Source organism: Embiotoca jacksoni, unplaced genomic scaffold (assembly GCF_022577435.1).
Source record: "Embiotoca jacksoni isolate LCO1_2020_lvr unplaced genomic scaffold, fEmbJac1.0.p SCAF_41, whole genome shotgun sequence".
Lineage (NCBI taxonomy): Eukaryota > Metazoa > Chordata > Actinopteri > Embiotocidae > Embiotoca > Embiotoca jacksoni.
Window position 1 is genome coordinate 199599 of NW_027185394.1, and position 18901 is coordinate 218499.

General features: G+C 48.0%; 2 protein-coding genes across 2 annotated transcripts; one reads left to right on the top strand and one right to left on the bottom strand.

Moving 5' to 3' along the window:
* The first annotated feature begins 56 nt into the window (after window positions 1-56).
* Window positions 57-18526, top strand: LOC138209861 (zinc finger protein 271-like). Its single transcript, XM_069168654.1, has 4 exons — window positions 57-342; window positions 1237-2318; window positions 3632-3711; window positions 17250-18526. The coding sequence occupies exons 1-4, from the start codon at window positions 57-59 to the stop codon at window positions 18091-18093; spliced, it is 2292 nt and encodes a 763-aa protein (XP_069024755.1). The 3' UTR covers window positions 18094-18526.
* LOC138209855 (zinc finger protein 665-like) lies at window positions 5311-13174 on the bottom strand. Its single transcript, XM_069168648.1, has 2 exons — window positions 12897-13174; window positions 5311-8051 (listed from the first exon to the last, which is right to left on the bottom strand). Exons 1-2 carry the CDS (start codon window positions 13066-13068, stop codon window positions 5548-5550), a joined length of 2676 nt encoding a protein of 891 aa, XP_069024749.1. The 5' UTR covers window positions 13069-13174; the 3' UTR covers window positions 5311-5547.
* Window positions 18527-18901: the final 375 nt, after the last annotated feature.

Here is an 18901-nt window from a genome sequence, read left to right on the forward strand (position 1 = left end):
TTACGTCCCCGCTGGCCCTCTTTGTTCCGCAGCTCAAAGTGCGCCAAAGCCGCAGGATGTGCGCCGTGCAGCTGCTGCGGGTGTCGGTCCACGAGCGGATCAGCGCCGCCGCGGAAGACTTCCTGCTGCAGCTGGAAAAAGGAGAAGAAGCGGCGGAGCTGCCGGCGCTGAGAGCGCTGCTCACCGAGCGGCTGACGGCGGCTGCGGAGGAGATCGTCGGTCTGCTGGAGGAAACCGTGGCGGAGTACGAAGAGCGAGTGGAGCGGTCCGAGCGGGAGATCTGCCGCCAGAGGAGGCTGCTCGATGCGCTGCTGAAGCCCCAAGTCCGGCTGCACAGAGCAGGTCAGTCCCGCCGCAGGTTGCTCACCCGGCGGCCCGCACACCCGCTGTTTACCAACCGGAAACAGAGTTCCACAAGTTTCAGTGTGAAATAAAGAAAATAAAAAGAGATGAATCTGAAATCAGCTGTCAGTCTGTCAGCGACCGGAACCGCAACTCTCATTTATTAACGTAGCGCCGCAAAGCCTGCTGGGACCTGGAGTTCCTCCAGGCCGAGTCCATTATTGATCCGTCACCATGGAGACCTGCGGAGTCTTCCTCACATCCCTCCATCAGTTTGTTCTGATGAATCCGGTTCTGTGGGTCTGAAGGAACCCGGTCACTTTAAGACCTGCTCTGTCGCTCAGGGAGGCCCCCGTCCTCCCCTCTGTCCCTCCGTCCCCTCCGTCCCCCACCACAGTGGTCCTCCATCAAGAGTGACCTTGCCGTGACTCAGTGCAGAAAGTTCTTGGTGGTTCCGGTGGGCGAAATGGCCCTAAAATAATATCACAATATTTCTGCGTATTTTTGCAACATTCTGGATAATAATTGATTATTAGTTTTAGTAAATAGTGTTTTAGATTTGTGTGTCAGTATAAACGGAACTGTTTGGCGTCATTACGGCAACAAGTTCGGAAAAAATCCGTTGTCACGAAATAACTTTTTAAATCATCTGAAGAATAATTTTATCGTGAACGACTCCGTGTTCTGATCCATGTCGACTTTAAACTGGATATTTTTCTTCAGGAAACGTTTGTTACACTTATTGATCTACAACAGATTCGGTTTTATTTTGGCGGGGCAGAAGGTTGAAGGTTCTGTCATCAGGAACCGGTTCTGTTGGTGAATTATTGATCCTGCAGAATATTTATATGATGAAACTTTAAATTACAGCAGTTTGCATCACGTGTGTTTCAGAGTGTCCGTCAGACGACCGGGATCAGGACCGGGACCAGGACCGGGATCGGGACCGGGACCAGGACCGGGATCAGGACCAGGACCGGGATCAGGACCCGGATCAGCACCGGGAGCTGCCCCACATCAAAGAGGAGCAGGAGGAGGTCTGGACCAGTCCGGAGGAGCAGAGGTTCAATACTGTCCCGGTGAAGAGTGAGGAAGACGAGGAGAATCCTCATCACAGCCGGACTGAGGAGGACAGAGACTCTGAGGCAGGACAAGGACCCGGACCAGAACCACACTTGCAGCCGGTCAGTGAGGACAACTCGGTGGACTCGACTGAAACCGACGACAGCGACTGTGACTGGACTCAAACGAACGAGGCTCCGTCGGGCGTCGAGGACGTTAGAACCAGCGACGGCGGACCCTCGGCGAAGGAAAGACCGTTTCCCTGCTCGTACTGTGGGAAGCGGTTCAGCCTGAAGGGGAACCTGAACCGACACATCCGGGACCACACGGGCGAGCGGCCGTTCCCCTGCTCCGACTGCGACAAGTCCTTCAAAGACAGCGGCTCGCTGACAGCTCACATGAGGTGTCACACCGGAGAGCAGCCATACAGCTGCTTGTTCTGCGGGAAGAACTTCAGCGGGCGCGGCAACATGACCCGGCACATGAGGATCCACACCGGGGAGAAACCCTTCAGCTGCTCCGTGTGCAGCAAGAGCTTCCACGTGAAGGAACACCTGAACCGGCACATGAAGTACCACACGGGGGAGAAACCCTTCAGCTGCTCCGTGTGCGGGAAAGGCTGCGCTCAGAAGACTGACCTGAAGAAGCACATGAGGGTCCACACGGGGGAGAAACCCTTCAGCTGCCCCTTCTGTGGGAAGTGCTGCGCCGAGAAGGGAGACCTGACCAAACACATGCGTGTCCACACGGGGGAGAAACCCTTCAGCTGTAACGTCTGCGGGAAAAGCTGCGCCCAGAAGGGGAGCCTGAAGATCCACATGAGGGTCCACACGGGGGAGAAACCCTTCAGCTGCAACGTCTGCGGGAAAAGTTTCACCGTCACGGGACACTTAAAGAGACACATGAAGCTGCACGTGGCAGCCAGTGGTCAGCCAGGCGAGTCGGCCCAGACCCGGTCCGCCAGAGTCCAAACAGAGGTCCCCATGGACCGACCGGAGACCAGGGACCGGCAGGACACATGAAGCAGGCCTGTTCCTCGGACCAATCACCTGTTGGAACAAATGTTCTCAAGCTTTATGCATCATCTGGACCAGAACTTCATCTGGAATAGAACTTCATCTGGACCAGAGCTGCAGACCATCGTCAGCCGGTCCGTGATGGAGAAGCTTCAGACTGGCTGATGTGGTTCTGGTTCTGCAGGTCCAGAGTCCAGCAGGACTGGTTGAGGTCCAGGAGCCTCAGAGACACACAGAACCTTCCGTTCAGAACTCGTGTGAAGGTCCGATGACGTTTTTGGTCGTTTTGAAGCAGAAATACAGAAACACAGACAATGAAGCTTTGTTGCATGTCGTGCTTTTATTTTGAAGGGTCGTCTACTCTGCTGCTCTATGGTGTCGGGCGGATTAATAATCAGAGCTGTGATGCTGACCCGTCGTCTGATTGGTCGAGTCGGACCTGCCGTCCAAAAATCATGTGATTCTACAGAGAAATAAAAATCCTCTTTCAAGATTCTCGTGTAAAAACATTATTTTAGGAGTTAACTGACCTTTAAAGGCTCATTCCGCTTTATTTATTTAGGGTCTCTGACATTCAGGAGTCCAACAGAGGTCAACGTGTGAGAACGCTACGCTAACATGTTAGCGCACTAACATCTAAAAGGGCTAACATACGAGGGTTCTTTGCTAACATGTAAGGCAGGTACATGAACTGAGGCCCTGGAAAGACACGGATGAAGTGAGACAGCACCACCTTCAGGCGGGAGGGAGAACAACACCAGAAACATCTAATGACCCAAAACAGTAAATTATTTTTACTCAGAGTTAAAGACGGAAACGTGGTGAAGACGCTTTGACGAAGGAAGTTAAATATACTTTAGAAACAAAACTTCAAAATAAAAGCAGAAAAGTGAGGAGTGGTTGTGTTTGAGTTCTGGTTGTGTTGTTTGTCAACATGACAACATAAAAACTCACACGGGAGAAACCGTCCGGCTGCTCGCTTTGGTGATAAAAGATTCATGCAGACGGAACAGCTGACGAACCACACGGACCAGAAACGCTTCCTCTACTGCGTCTGTGGCAAACGGTACACATGGCGGTTCAAACTCAGAGACCACCAGTGTGTCGGCGAGTCCTCGGAGCTCCGACATGGGCGGACCGAGGCGAAGCTGTCAGGCAGCAGCTCCTCCAGCAGGGGGCGTCCATCAGCTACGGTCAATACAGGTGAGGAGACGACAGAGAGACCGTTCGGATGCTCTCGGTGCGGGAAAACTTTCCGTCGCAAGAAGAACCTGCAGGAACACGAGGACTCGTATGGGGGAGAAACCCTCCGGATGCTCGGCATGCGGGATTGTTTCACCTGGAGGCGGAGCTTCACCAATGATGAGGTGTCACTCAGAGACAGAGAGGAGGTGAACTGGAGGAAACAAACTCCCGCTGTGATCGGACTCCTCGTGTTCATGTTCTGCTCCTTGTTGTTATAGCAGGAAAAAGCCAGTTTCTTCAGAGCAGCTTGCAGCGGATGAAGGTGAAGAGACGCCGACCGGTGGCTCCGCCTACTCTGATGTTTTATAAATATGTTATAAAAAACAGTCTCAGATTCCTTCTGTGACTCATCAACCGGCTGGTTCTGCTGAGTGAAGTTTGTTTCCACCTGGAGGCCGACTGGTATTAGAAGTGTGTTTTCTCACCTGTACAGGTTTCACATCTCGCTGTTCTATGAACTCTGGATTCAACTGAACCTACAAACCTCCAGATAAAAAAAATAAACTTCAAACTGAATTTAAAAACAGAAGAACGAGTTAATTTAACGAGCGAACAGTAAGCATTTGACATGACTCTGATGTTCCCAGTGACATCATCGTACATCCAATTTTCAGGACCTTGGTTTGGTGAATATTTTGTGGCGTGATGATGTTTCTGTTTACGTTCCTGGTTTGTCTGAACGTGTTCAATCTGTAACAAACATGAAAGAAAATCAATTATAAATGAAATGACTCACCTCTTGTCTGTCTTGTTTCACTTCCTGTCCTTTGTATGACTGTTGGCCCCGCCCCCTGATTATTTCCATCTGTCCCTTGTATTCCCTGCTGTATTTAGTCTGTGAGCTCTTCTTCCCTCTTTCTCACTTTATTTCAGATTTTTGGGGAAAAGAAAGAAGCAGCAGGGACACAAATCCACTGAGTATGAGGGGGGTGGAGCTACGATTGGGTTGTTGTTTTTTCAACATGCTGTTGCCCTGTTGGAGAAGCCTGTTGCCATGGTGCCACAGTTCAGAGGTGGTTTGTGTCCTCTGGATTTCAAAAGATGCAGCAACAGACACGAAACTTAAACAAAGTGACAAGCAGGGAAGAAGAGCACACAGAGAAAATACAGCAGGGAGGGAAGGACAATGAGGGACAGGTGGAACTGATCAGGGGGCGGGGCCAACAATCATACAACAGGACAGGAAGTGAAACAAGACATCTTACCCCGGCTGCCTGAAGGAAACCCAGAGAAGCACCTCCTGGTCTGTTTCGTCGACTGTCGCCCTCTCTAACGCCGACTGGAGGCGTGTCTTCAGCGCCTCAGGGCGGAGCTCTCCGAACGCCTTCTAACACGGACACTAAGACTTGGATGTGGGAGTAGTTGATGGAGGAGGAGGAGGAAAATCTACTTCTAGCAAATCATCAGAAGTCTGAGGAAGAGAAGGCAGGGAGGACCGACCGGCTCGAAGGGAGGCAGCAGGGGGCGCCAAACTCAGGCTGGAGGTACCGGACCGAACCGGACCAACATGTCCTCTCTGGACGAAACCCTCCAAGGCTGAAAGTTCTGGACGAACGTCTTCCATCTTATTTTCTTTATCAGGACAACAACAATCAAATGATTAATAATATATCTGATATTAATAATCAGAAATATTCTGAACAAGTGAAAGTTTTATGGTTTTATTTAGAAGCAGGTTTGATACAAAAAACATCCGAAAAAGTTACAGAAGAAAAGGAGACGAAACTCAAACAAGTCCATCTGCCTTCGAGAAAGAAGAATCCACGTCAACTTTACTAAAATAATTTCTGTTTCTAGTCTGTAATAAAACAAAATCACATCTTTATCCAATCAAATGAATTTAAGAAAACCAATTAATTTGAGGTGTCAACCAGGTTTCTGCTCAGCGTGACGACTCCCCGACACACTGGTGGTATTTCAGCTCTGTGAACCAGGCGAAGCGTCGGCTGCACACGCTGCAGCGGTGAGGTTTCTCCTTCATGTGAGTGGACATGTGAGACTGCAGAGTTTTCATGTGTTTGACCTTCTTCCCACAGACGGAGCAGCTGAATGGTTTCTCTTTGTTGTGAGTTTCCATATGTCTCTGCAGATAGTGGTTGTTTCGGACTTCTTTCCCGCACACAGGACATCTGACTTCCTGTTTCCTGCTCGTTACCACCTTCCTGTCCGGAGCGTCGGTGGTTTCCACAGAGTTCAGACCGGCCGGAGATTTCCTGGTCTCCTTCCAGAAGTCGCTGTCAACACTGTCGTCACTCTCCGGCTGCAGAGACTCTGACACCTTGTTGTCAGCGCATCTGGATGGATTTCTGACAGACTCACTTTCAGAGTTTAAACCTGAACGAAGTTGTCTGGTCTCGGTCCAGAAGTCACCATCATCGCTTTTCAGTCCTGGTCCTGGTGCTGCCACAGAGTCTGTGTTCTCCTCAGTGTGGCTGTGATGAAGCTGTGACCACTGAGGTTTCTCTTCTTCTTCAGTCTTCACAGTGACAGGACTGAATGGGAGCGAGTTGATCTGAGCCTCCTCCTGCTCCTCTTTGATGTGGGGGTCCTGCTGGTCCTGGTCCTGCTGGATGGAGGTGTGACTGTGAAGTGTTGCGTTGCTCTCAGAGACTTCCTGATGTTTGTCGCTGGTGAAACCGGACTCCTGTTCTCTGGTCTGTCTCCACAGATCGCTGTCATCAGTGTCGGGGTCACAGGAATCAGAGTCTGGGTCTCCGGGGTCTGGATGAGGGTTCCTGGATGGTTCTGGTCCGGTCTGGCTGTGATGAAGCTGTGACGGCAGGTGGAAACGTAGATGGCAACGGAGACTATATTGGCTGCGGAATCTTCTGGGACAAATGTTGCACCTGTACATGTTCTTGTTCTTGTGGACCTCCATGTGTTTGATCAGGTTTCGTCTCCATGCGAAGCCCCGCCCACAAACTGAGCAGGTGAACTGCGTTTGTCCGGAGTGGCTCCTCATGTGTTGGACTAAAGAGTCTCTGTCGCTGAAAGCTGCGCTACAAACCGAACACCTGAAGGTGTTTCCTCTGGAGGTCCGTCTCAGGTGAGGAATTAGATCTTCAGGTGTTTCTTCACGCCAAAGTTTGTTGACAACAATCTTCTCCTCAGTCTGGTTCTGGTGAAACCTCGACGACTCACCGACACACTCACGACGAACGACCGCCGACTCCAACGGTCCGTCTTCGATGTTCCGCTGCGTCTGTTCCTGCAGAGCCGAGCTGCCTTCAGCCGGTTTGAGACTCTCAGAGATGATGAATGTTTTCCGGTCGGCGTCGCTGACTGAACCTTCTCCAACGCGTCCATCATTCCTGGGTTTGGTTCTGGTGGCGTCATCAGGACCGCTCGGTGGTTTCCTGCCAGAGTTACATCCTGCACCGCTGACAGACTTCCTGTTTCTCTGGTAGGTGAAACCTGACGAGTGATGCCGGGTCTCCTTCCAGAATGCACTGTCAGCATTGTCTTCTCGTTGTAAACCGGGACCTGGACCCCGGTCCCCGGTCGGGTCTTGCTGTGCGGGTCGGCCGGTACATTTGTGTTCTTTGATCTGAAACTTCCAGGAAAATCTTTTCCCACAGACTTTGCAGCTGAACGGTTTCACCGGGGTGCGTGAGAACATGTGTTTCCTGACGTACGCGTCGTACGGTTTCTCCCCCGTGTGGCTTCTCATGTGGACCTCCAGCTGAGACCGGAACTTAATTTGCAGACCACAAACTGAGCAGATGAACGGTCTATTTTCCGGGTGAGTCGCCTTGTGGGCGACCAGAAGAGCTCTGTCGAGAAATGTGTCTCCACATATCGAGCAGCGCCACCATGACAACCCAACACACCTGTGATAGGTGACCTGTCGGGACCACCTGAAGGACCTATTACAGACGCTGCAGCTGTACGGTTTCTCCCCCGTATGGATTCTCATGTGACCCTTCAGCTGAGACCTGAATCTGAACAGCAGGCCACAAACCGAGCAGCTGACCCGTTTGTTCTCTGGGTGAGTTTTCCTGTGGGCGACCAGAAGAGTTCTGTCAGGAAACGTTTCACCACATAGAGAGCAGATCGGCGGCTTCTTGGTTCGACGTCTGCGCTGCCGCAGCGGCCGGTGTGTTTTAGTGAATGCTTTGTTGCGCGCTGAGCAACTCCAACGTTTGGTTTTAGAAGTTCCCTCACTCTGATCACTCTCTGCTTCAGAAATGTCCAATTCCTTCTCATCACTGTTTGATTGTAAATGTCCCAAGTTCTGGTCCGAGGCCTCTCCGGAGTCACGTCCATCACCGTCTGGCTCCTCCTGGTTCTCCTGGTTCTCCTGGTCCAGACTGCAGCTCCTCTCTTGCCGAACAGGAGGAACCTTTTGTCTTCTCACCAACAGCAGCTGGACGTCTGCAGGAAACACTGAAGAACACAAACACAGATGGTGGAACAAGGAGATTAGAGACTAAGTTGGTGAAGACCCTGCAGTCGAAGACCATCCATCATCATCATCCATCCATCCATCCATCCATCATCATCCATCCATCATCATCATCCATCATCATCATCATCCATCCATCCATCATCATCATCATCATCATCATCATCATCATCATCATCATCCATCCATCCATCCATCCATCCATCCATCCATCATCATCATCCATCCATCATCATCCATCATCATCATCATACATCCATCATCATCATCCATCATCATCCATCCTCATCATCCATCCATCATAATCCATCATCCATCCATCATCATCATCCACCATCATCATCATCCACCATCATCATCATCCATCATCATCCATCATCATCCATCATCGTCATCATCCTCATCATCATCATCATCCACCATCATCCTCATCATCCATCCACCATCATCATCATCCACCATCATCCATCATCATCATCATCATCCTCATCATTCATCATCATCATTCATCATCATCATCCTCATCATCCATCATCATCCATCCATCATCGTCCATCCTCATCATCCATCATCATCATCGTCCATCCTCATCCTCATCATCATCCTCATCATCCATCCATCATCATCATCATCCTCATCATCCATCATCATCCATCCATCATCATCATCATCCATCATCATCCATAATAATCCATCATCATCCATCATCATCATCCATCATCATCATCATCATCCATCCATCATCATAATACATCCATCATCATCATCATCATCCATCATCATCATCATCATCCTCATCATCCATCATCATCATCCTCATCATCCATCATCATCATCCATCCATCATCATCCATTATAATCCATCATCATCATCCTCATCATCCATCATCATCCTCATCCTCATCATCATACATCTATCATCATCATCGTCCATCATCATCATCATCGTCCATCCTCATCCTCATCATCATCATCCTCATCCATCATCATCATCCATCATCATCATCCATCATCATCATACATCCATCATCATCCTCATCATCCATCATCATCATCATCATCCTCATCATCCATCATCATCATCATCCATCCTCATCATCCATCATCATCCATCATCATCATCATCATCATCCTCATCATCCATCATCATCCATCATCATCCATCATCATCCATCATCATCATCATCCATCATCCATCCATCATCATCATCCATCATCATCATCCATCATCATCATCCATCCATCATCATCATCCTCATCATCCATCATCATCATCCATCATCATCATCCATCATCATCATCCATCCATCATCATCATCCTCATCATCCATCATCATCATCCTCATCATCCATCATCATCATCCATCCATCATCATCCATTATAATCCATCATCATCATCCTCATCATCCATCATCATCCTCATCATCCTCATCATCCATCATCATCCTCATCCTCATCATCATACATCTATCATCATCATCGTCCATCATCATCATCATCGTCCATCCTCATCCTCATCATCATCATCCTCATCCATCATCATCATCCATCATCATCATCATCCATCATCATCATCCATCATCATCATACATCCATCATCATCCTCATCATCCATCATCATCATCATCATCCTCATCATCCATCATCATCATCATCCATCCTCATCATCCATCATCATCCATCATCATCATCATCATCATCCTCATCATCCATCATCATCCATCATCATCCATCATCATCCATCATCATCATCATCCATCATCCATCCATCATCATCATCCATCATCATCATCCATCATCATCATCCATCCATCATCATCATCCTCATCATCCATCATCATCATCCATCATCATCATCCATCATCATCATCCATCCATCATCATCATCCTCATCATCCATCATCATCATCCTCATCATCCATCATCATCATCCATCCATCATCATCCATTATAATCCATCATCATCATCCTCATCATCCATCATCATCCTCATCATCCATCATCATCATCATCCATCATCATCCATCATCATCATCCATCCATCATCATCCTCATCATCCATCATCATCATCATCATCCTCATCATCCATCATCATCCATCATCATCCATCATCATCCATCATCATCATCATCATCCATCATCCATCCATCATCATCCATCATCATCATCCATCATCATCATCCATCCATCATCATCCTCATCATCCATCATCATCATCATCATCCTCATCATCCATCATCATCATCCTCATCATCCATCATCATCCATCATCATCATCATCATCATCATCCTCATCATCCATCCATCATCATCATCGTCCATCCTCATCATCCATCATCATCCTCATAATCCATCATCATCATCGTCCATCCTCATCATCATCCATCCATCATCATCATCATCCTCATCATCCATCCATTATCATCATCATCCATCCATCATCATCATCCATCATCATCATCATCATCATCCATCCATCATCATCATACATCCATCATCATCATCCATCCATCATCATCATACATCCATCATCATCATCATACATCCATCATCATCATACATCCATCATCATCATATATCCATCATCATCCTCATCATCCATCATCATCATCATCATCATCCTCATCATCATCATCATCATCATCCTCATCATCCATCATCATCCATCATCATCATCATCCTCATCATCCATCATCATCCTCATCATCCATCCATCATCATCATCATCATCCATCATCATCATCATCGTCCATCCTCATCATCATCCTCATCATCCATCCATTATCATCATCATCATCCATCCTCATCCTCATCATCCATCATCATCATCATCATCCATCATCATCCTCATCATCCATCCATCATCATCCATCATCATCCTCATAATCCATCATCATCATCGTCCATCCTCATCATCATCATCATCATCCATCCATCATCATCATCATCCTCATCATCCATCCATTATCATCATCATCATCCATCCATCATCATCATCATCCATCATCATCATCATCCATCATAATCCATAATCATCATCCATCCATCATCATCATCATCCATCATCATCATCATCATCATCATCATCATCATCATCCATCATCATCAATCCATCATCATCCATCATCATCATCATCATACATCCATCATCATCATCCTCATCATCCATCATCATCATCATACATCCATCATCATCATCCATCATCATCATCATCCATCATCATCATCATCCATCCATCATCATCCATCATCATCATCATCATACATCCATCATCATCATCCATCCATCATCATCGTCCATCCTCATCATCATCCATCATCATCATCATCATCCATCATCATCATCCATCATCATCCTCATCATCCATCCTCATCATCCATCATCATCCATCCATCATCGTCCATCCTCATCATCCATCATCATCATCCATCATCATCATCGTCCATCCTCATCATCATTGTCCATCCTCATCATCATCCTCATCATCCATCCATCATCATCATCATCCTCATCATCCATCATCATCCATCCATCATCATCATCATCCATCATCATCCATCATCATCATCCATCATCATCATCATCATCCATCCATCATCATAATACATCCATCATCATCATCATCATCATCATCCATCATCATCATCATCATCCTCATCATCCATCATCATCATCCATCATCATCATCCTCATCATCCATCATCATCATCCATCCATCATCATCCATTATAATCCATCATCATCATCCTCATCATCCATCATCATCCTCATCATCATCATCATACATCTATCATCATCATCGTCCATCATCATCATCATCGTCCATCCTCATCATCCATCATCATCCTCATCATCATCATCATCCTCATCCATCATCATCATCATCCATCATCATCATCCATCATCATCATACATCCATCATCATACATCCATCATCATCCTCATCATCCATCATCATCATCATCATCCTCATCATCCATCATCATCATCATCCATCCTCATCATCCATCATCATCCATCATCATCATCATCATCATCCATCATCATCCATCATCATCCATCATCATCCATCATCCATCATCATCATCGTCCATCATCATCATCCTCATCATCCATCATCATCATCCATCCATCATCATCATCGTCCATCCTCATCATCCATCATCATCATCATCATCATCCATCATCATCATCATCCATCATCATTAGTGTTAATATACCAGCTGATCTAAATGGGAATATTAACGTTGATGTAGAATAAATTACATAAATGATGAAGATGTTATTTTATTTGTTGGCTGCCGGATCAATAAAACACGATTTAAGATGTTCAGATTGAATTGAGTGTCACTTGACCAACAGGAAGTGGAGCAGCAGGTCTTCCACCGCCCTGATGATGATGATGTCACTGTGAGCTCACCAACAGTGACATCATCACTTCCTGTCTGGTTCAGGTGTCTTTTTTTTATGCAGGAAGTTTGTATTTTCTCAGTTAACAGTTAGAAAACTAAGAAGGTTAAAATATTATTAACTAACATTCATAAAATAACAGAGGACACAAAACAAGACTTTTTAACTCTGAAGTTCTTCTAACAGAACCTCAGAACCTCTGAGAGGAACCGAACAGTTCAACATCAGCGACAGGAAGGAAAACCGCTAGCGGCTAACAGGCTAACAACAAAGCTAACAGGCTAACAGGCTAACAACAAGGCTAACAGGCTAACAACAAAGCTAACAGGCTAACAACAAGGCTAACAGGCTAACAACAAAGCTAACAGGCTAACAACAAAGCTAACAGGCTAACAGCAGAAATAAAAACCAACCTGCTGTCCGCAGCTCGTCGCGGTTTGAAAGCAGATCCACGAGTTTCCGTCTGCGATCGATCGCCTCTTCATATCCGGATATTGATCTCTCCACGTGTCCGATCAGATGCGCGCGAGCCGCCGTGATGAGCCTCCGTTTGAAGGAATCTTTGAGCTCCTGAAGTCTGGACATGTTCCACCGATCGGAGAGTCCCACTTCCACTCATGTCCTGCTGCAGCTCCACATCCACACGAGCAAGCTGCGGACACGCACCCGGAACCGGAAACAGGCCGCCGGGCCGCTGCAGGACTTCACAATAAAAGCGGAGAGGTTCAGAACGTGTAGCTTCTTCTCATTTAATTGGCGGATCGCAACCAACTTGAATAGGTGCGTACTGCCACCTACCGTACCGGAGTGTGTAACGCCAAGTCAATCTCACTTCTGTGAAATCAAGCTGTCCAGTTAGGATCAACACTGATTGAGGATCAGTTTCACCTGCTGTTGTACAAATGGAACAAACAGGTGGAAATGAGGCAATTACCAAGACAACCCTATAAAGGAACGGTTCTGCAGGTGGTGACCACAGACCGTTTCTCTGTCCTCGTCCTTTCTGGATGATCGTTGGTCCCTTTTGCATTTTGCCAGTGTCCTCACCACTAGAGGGAGCATGAGGTGTCTCCAACCCACAGAAGTTGTTCAGGTAGTGCAGCTCATCCAGGATGGCACATCAATGTACACTGTGGCAAGAAGGTTTGCTGTGTCTGTCAGCACAGTGTCAAGAGGACGGAGGACATACCGGGAGACGGGCCGGTCCACCAGGAGACGTGGAGGGGGCCGTAGGAGGACAACAACCCGGCAGCGGGACCGCTATCTGCTCCTTTGTGCAAGGAGGAGCAGGAGGAGCGCTGCCAGAGCCCTACAAAATGACCTCCAGCAGGCCACTAATGTGCATGTTTCTGCTCAAACTGTCAGAAACAGACTCCATGAGGGCGGTACGAGGACCCGACGTCCACAAGTGGGGTCTGTGCTCACAGCCCAACACCGTGCGGGGCGACCGGACTTTACCGGAGAACACCGAGATCGGCAGCTTCTCCGTCGGCGTCCTGTGGTCTTCACGGATGAGAGCAGGTTCACACTGAGCACATGTGACAGACGTGACGGAGTCTGGAGACGCCGTGGAGAACGTTCTGCTGCCTGCAACATCCTCCAGCGGGACCGGGTCGGCGGCGGGTCAGCGACGGTCTGGGGAGGCGTTTCTTCGGAGGGCAGCGCAGCCCTCCGTGTGCTAGCCAGAGGTACCCTGACTGCCATCAGGTCCCGGGATGAGATCCTCAGACCCGTTGAAGACCATCTGCTGGTGCAGTGGGTCCTGGGTTCTTCTGATGCAGGACAATGCTCGGCCTCATGTGGCTGGAGTGTGTCAGCAGTTCCTGCACGATGAAGGCATCGATGCTCCGGACCGGCCCGCCCGTCCCCCAGACCTGAATCCAGTCCAGCACATCCGGGACATCGCGTCTCGTTCCGTCCTCCGACGCCACGTCCACCGCAGACTGTCCGGGAGTGGACCGATGCTTTGATCCGGGTCTGGGAGGAGATCCCTCAGGAGAACATCCGTGGTCTCATCAGGAGCATGCCCAGGCGTTGTAGGGAGTGATACAGGCACGTGGAGGACACACACACTACTGAGACTCATTTGGACTTGTCTTCAGGAATCTCCACAGAAGTTGGATCAGTCTGTGATCTGATTTTTCCACTTTTATTTGGAGTATGATTCTGAATCCAGACCTCCATGGATAATGATTCTGATTTCCATTGATCATTCTGATGTTATTTTGTTCTCAACACATTCCACTATGTAATGAATAAAGATTTGAACTGGAAGATTTCATTCTTTGACATCTAGGATGTTGTTTAAGTGTTCCCTTTATTTTTTGGCGCAGTGTATGTAACCAGGGTGATGCAGCTAAGTTTGATGTTGGTCCGTGACACAGGAAGTTGATGTTTAAGGTCAAATGATGCTCCAAACCTCATGAAACATGTGTCAGCACCAACCTTCCTGAGTTTCTGAAGATGTTAAAGCCGCCAAAAAAAAGCCTAATTTTTTTTAAAGAAGAATAAGGAACGAGAACGAGAATAAAATTTAAACTGCAAGTGTGAATATGCATGCTGCACGTTGGGGATCCACACAATTAGCGTGTCTTCATTTATCTCCTTTATACGGGGATTTAACTGTGTGACTCTGACCTGGATCGGGGGGGAAGATCCACAGGAGGTCGTCCGTCTCAGATTCTTCCGCATCAGACACTTGGTTAAGTATTTTATATTTCTGCACTTCCCTTGTTTGCATTTGAAGTGAATCCTCCAAAAGCAGCGTTGTGTTCACCGCCACAGTTCCACTTCCATCTTCATGTTGGCCTCCACATCTCAGCTTCCTTCCTTCGTCCTGCAGCTGGAATAAACTCTTTTACATCATAGCTCATACATCCTATTCTTATTTTCTGAGACAAAACCTTTTCAAAGTCAAGCAGCACTGATAAACTGTCCGTTTTCATTTCATTTCGATTTATTTGTAATCTCGAAGCGTTCACTTCCTGTATGATCTCATGTATGGAGGCTGACGATGGCCCATCCTGTCGAACACCGCTCAGCTCTCTGGAATATGACAACTGATTCAGAGTTTCAGCTCTGAGGATCTTCTGTCTTTGGTCTGCAGCAAAAATCAAAAGCTGCCTGTTGCTTAAAACCTTTGCAAACTCGATCGTTCTCATTTCATTCTGTTGCCTTGAACAGTTTTAACGGGTGATAACGGGCCCTCTCCTTTTTAGACGCAACCACAACTTTCCAATCGTTGGTTCAACCTCCTTCTTCACTTCATCGAGCAGCCTTCATCTTTGCTCATCGCTGAGCTCCTGTTCCTCTTTCTGAAACCTGCCATGACATATCATCCTCTCACCATCTGACCAATCACCATGAGAGCTGCATTCACGGTACAGATGTTGCTAATCCGCAAAATTTCTGCTCTCTTCTCGCAATCCGCAGTTTTCCAACACGCTTTTTAATTTTTTTAATTCGACCCGGAAGTACTCGCCTGGGTTCGTGGTTTCTTCTGCGGCTGACATGTCGGGACTCCGGGGTCTGCAGGGCTTCATCAGGCAGCGGCTCACCGCGGCTCTGGACGACGTCCTGGGACACCTGGACCGAACCATCCGGGACTACGAGGCGGAGCTGGACCGCCGACACCGGGACCTGCTGCGCGAGGCTTTAACGGCAGACCGGAAGCAGCGCGCGAAAGGTTTGTTTTCCTGCTAAGCTAACGTTAGCCTGTTAGCCGCAGCTGTCGATTAATGGAGAGAAGTTTATTATTGTTATTATTATTGAACAGATGTTTAACGTCACAGATCTGATTGTCTTCACAAACCTCCTGTTTGATTCCCTGATATTTATTTTAATGGATCAGTTTACATTTTATTAAAGTTTAGAAATGCTGCATTTAATTTGTGCGATTTATTTTGATATTACGACCGGAAACAGAGAGAATGAAGGTCTTAAATGTACGTTAAATACTGACAATAAACAAATATATTATATAATAATAACATAATAATTAATCAGTGAGGACATCATTATTTACAGTCCAGTAAATATAAACAGTCGAGGCTCCAGAACGGAGCCCTGCACAGGTGTGTTTCAGAGGTCACAGGTGTGTTTCAGAGGTCACAGGTGTGTTTCAGAGGTCACAGGTGTGTGTTAGTGTGTATAAAGGTCAGAGGTCACGTGTGTTTATCTTCATTTTATAAAACTAGATTCTGTTTCTTAACGTCCTATTTTATTTTGCTTTGAACACATAAATGAACATTTAAAGCGTTTAGAGAGACGGTCTCATAGCAACCAAAGACGTTCAACGAGTTGTTATCGTCACATAGAACTTTTATTTTGCTTCTGTCTCCTGCAGATGTTCAGCAGCTGCTGGTGAGTAAAGAGGAAGTTTGTCCTGAGGAGGAGCAGCAGAACCAGAACCAGCAGAACCAGGACCAGGAGGACCAGGAGGACCAGGAGGACCAGGACATTAAAGAGGAGCAGCAGGAGGCTCAGATCTCCTCGTTCAGTCGTGTCCCGGTGAAGAATGAGGAAGAGGAGAACCCTCAGTGGTCACAGCTTCATCACAGTTGGACTGATGAGAACAGAGGACTAGAACCAGGTCCAGGTCTAGAACCCGGTCCAGATGATAACACCTCAGAGTTTTTTGAACCAAAGATTGAAGTCAGTGTCGACGACGAGGAGACGTTTGAACTTCCCGTCAGCGATCCGGACCGTCTGAAGTCCGTCAGCTGCTCCGAGTGCGGGAAGCGGTTCGGTTCTCCGGGTCAGCTAAGGGCCCACATGAGGTCTCACACCGGAGAGAAACCGTTCAGGTGCTCCGTCTGCAGGAAGAGCTTCTCGTGGAGCGGTCGGCTGCAGAAACACATGAGGATCCACACCGGGGAGAAACCGTACGGCTGCTCAGTGTGCGGGAAAGGTTTCAGTGAAAGCGGGAACCTGAAGGTCCACATGAGGATCCACACCGGAGAGAAACCGTTCAGCTGCTCCGTCTGCGGGAAGAGTTACTGTCAGAGCGGGAACCTGAAGGTCCACATGTTGGTCCACAGAGAGGAGACGACCTTCAGCTGTGACCGAAGGTTCTCCGAGCTTCATCAGCTCAACACCCACCAGAGTCTTCGTCGGTCCTCTCAGCTTCATCGCTGCCACACAGAGGAGAACCGGGACTCTGAGGCAGAACCAGGTCAGCACCTACACCAACATCCAGAGGAAAGAACCTCCGACAGCTCTGAGCACCGCAAAGTGCCTGCAGGCCGGGTGGGCTGCAACATCTGCTTAAAGACCACCACCTGCTCCGAGTGTGGGAAGCGGTTCGGTTCTCCGGGTCAGCTAAGGGCCCACATGAGGTCTCACACCGGAGAGAAACCGTTCAGGTGCTCCGTCTGCAGGAAGAGCTTCTCGTGGAGCGGTCGGCTGCAGAAACACATGAGGATCCACACCGGGGAGAAACCGTACGGCTGCTCAGTGTGCGGGAAAGGTTTCATAGAGAGCGGGAACTTGAAGGTCCACATGAGGATCCACACCGGAGAGAAACCGTTCAGCTGCTCCGTCTGCGGGAAAAACTACTCTCAGAGTGGGAACCTGAAGCAGCACATGTGGATCCACCGAGAGAAGACCTGATCCACCGAGTGAAGACCTGATCCACCGAGTGAAGACCTGATCCATCACAAACTCTGAGGCGGCTTCATCTGTAGCGGTTCCAGTCCATCCGACCTTCAGTAGGCGGCTCAGAACCACAACAGAACCACAACAACATTACTCATCATGCTTCCTGTCTGAAGGTTCAGTTCCACCTGACAACTGAACCATGAACGTCTAAACAAAATACACTTTCAGATTAATTCTCATGAACACAGACGTCTGCTCACCTGAGGGGGCGGTCCTTCAAGGTCCCGGGACACTGGAGGTTCACACTGATGGAAAAATGAGGCGTCTCAGTCCGCCTCCCAATCTCAACACGTTCACACCTAAACTCGGTGAGGACGGAGGAGGATAAGTGTGTCTCGGCCCACTTCAGTCTCTGTCTGAAAACAAGAATAAAAATAAATGTGAAACTCTGCTGGTTGTTTTTATTTTGTTTTTGTTCCCATGTCACACACACTCACACACACGCTCACAGTCACACAAAGACACATACTCACACTCACACACACATCCACAAACTCACACTCTCATACACACACTAACATGCACTCACTTTCACACACTCACTCACAGATGTGTGTGTGAGAGTGAGAGTGTGTGTATGTGTGTCTGTCACACACACCCACGCACTCTTACACACACACGCTCACATACTCACACACAGTCTCTCACGTGAGGTCCAGTTCAGTCCAGATATTCAGGATGAGATGATTGTGACGTCCTCCAGTCTCCATCTCCGCAGCAGTGATTCAGTGGCGACCTCATGTTGTCACATTTCCATGGT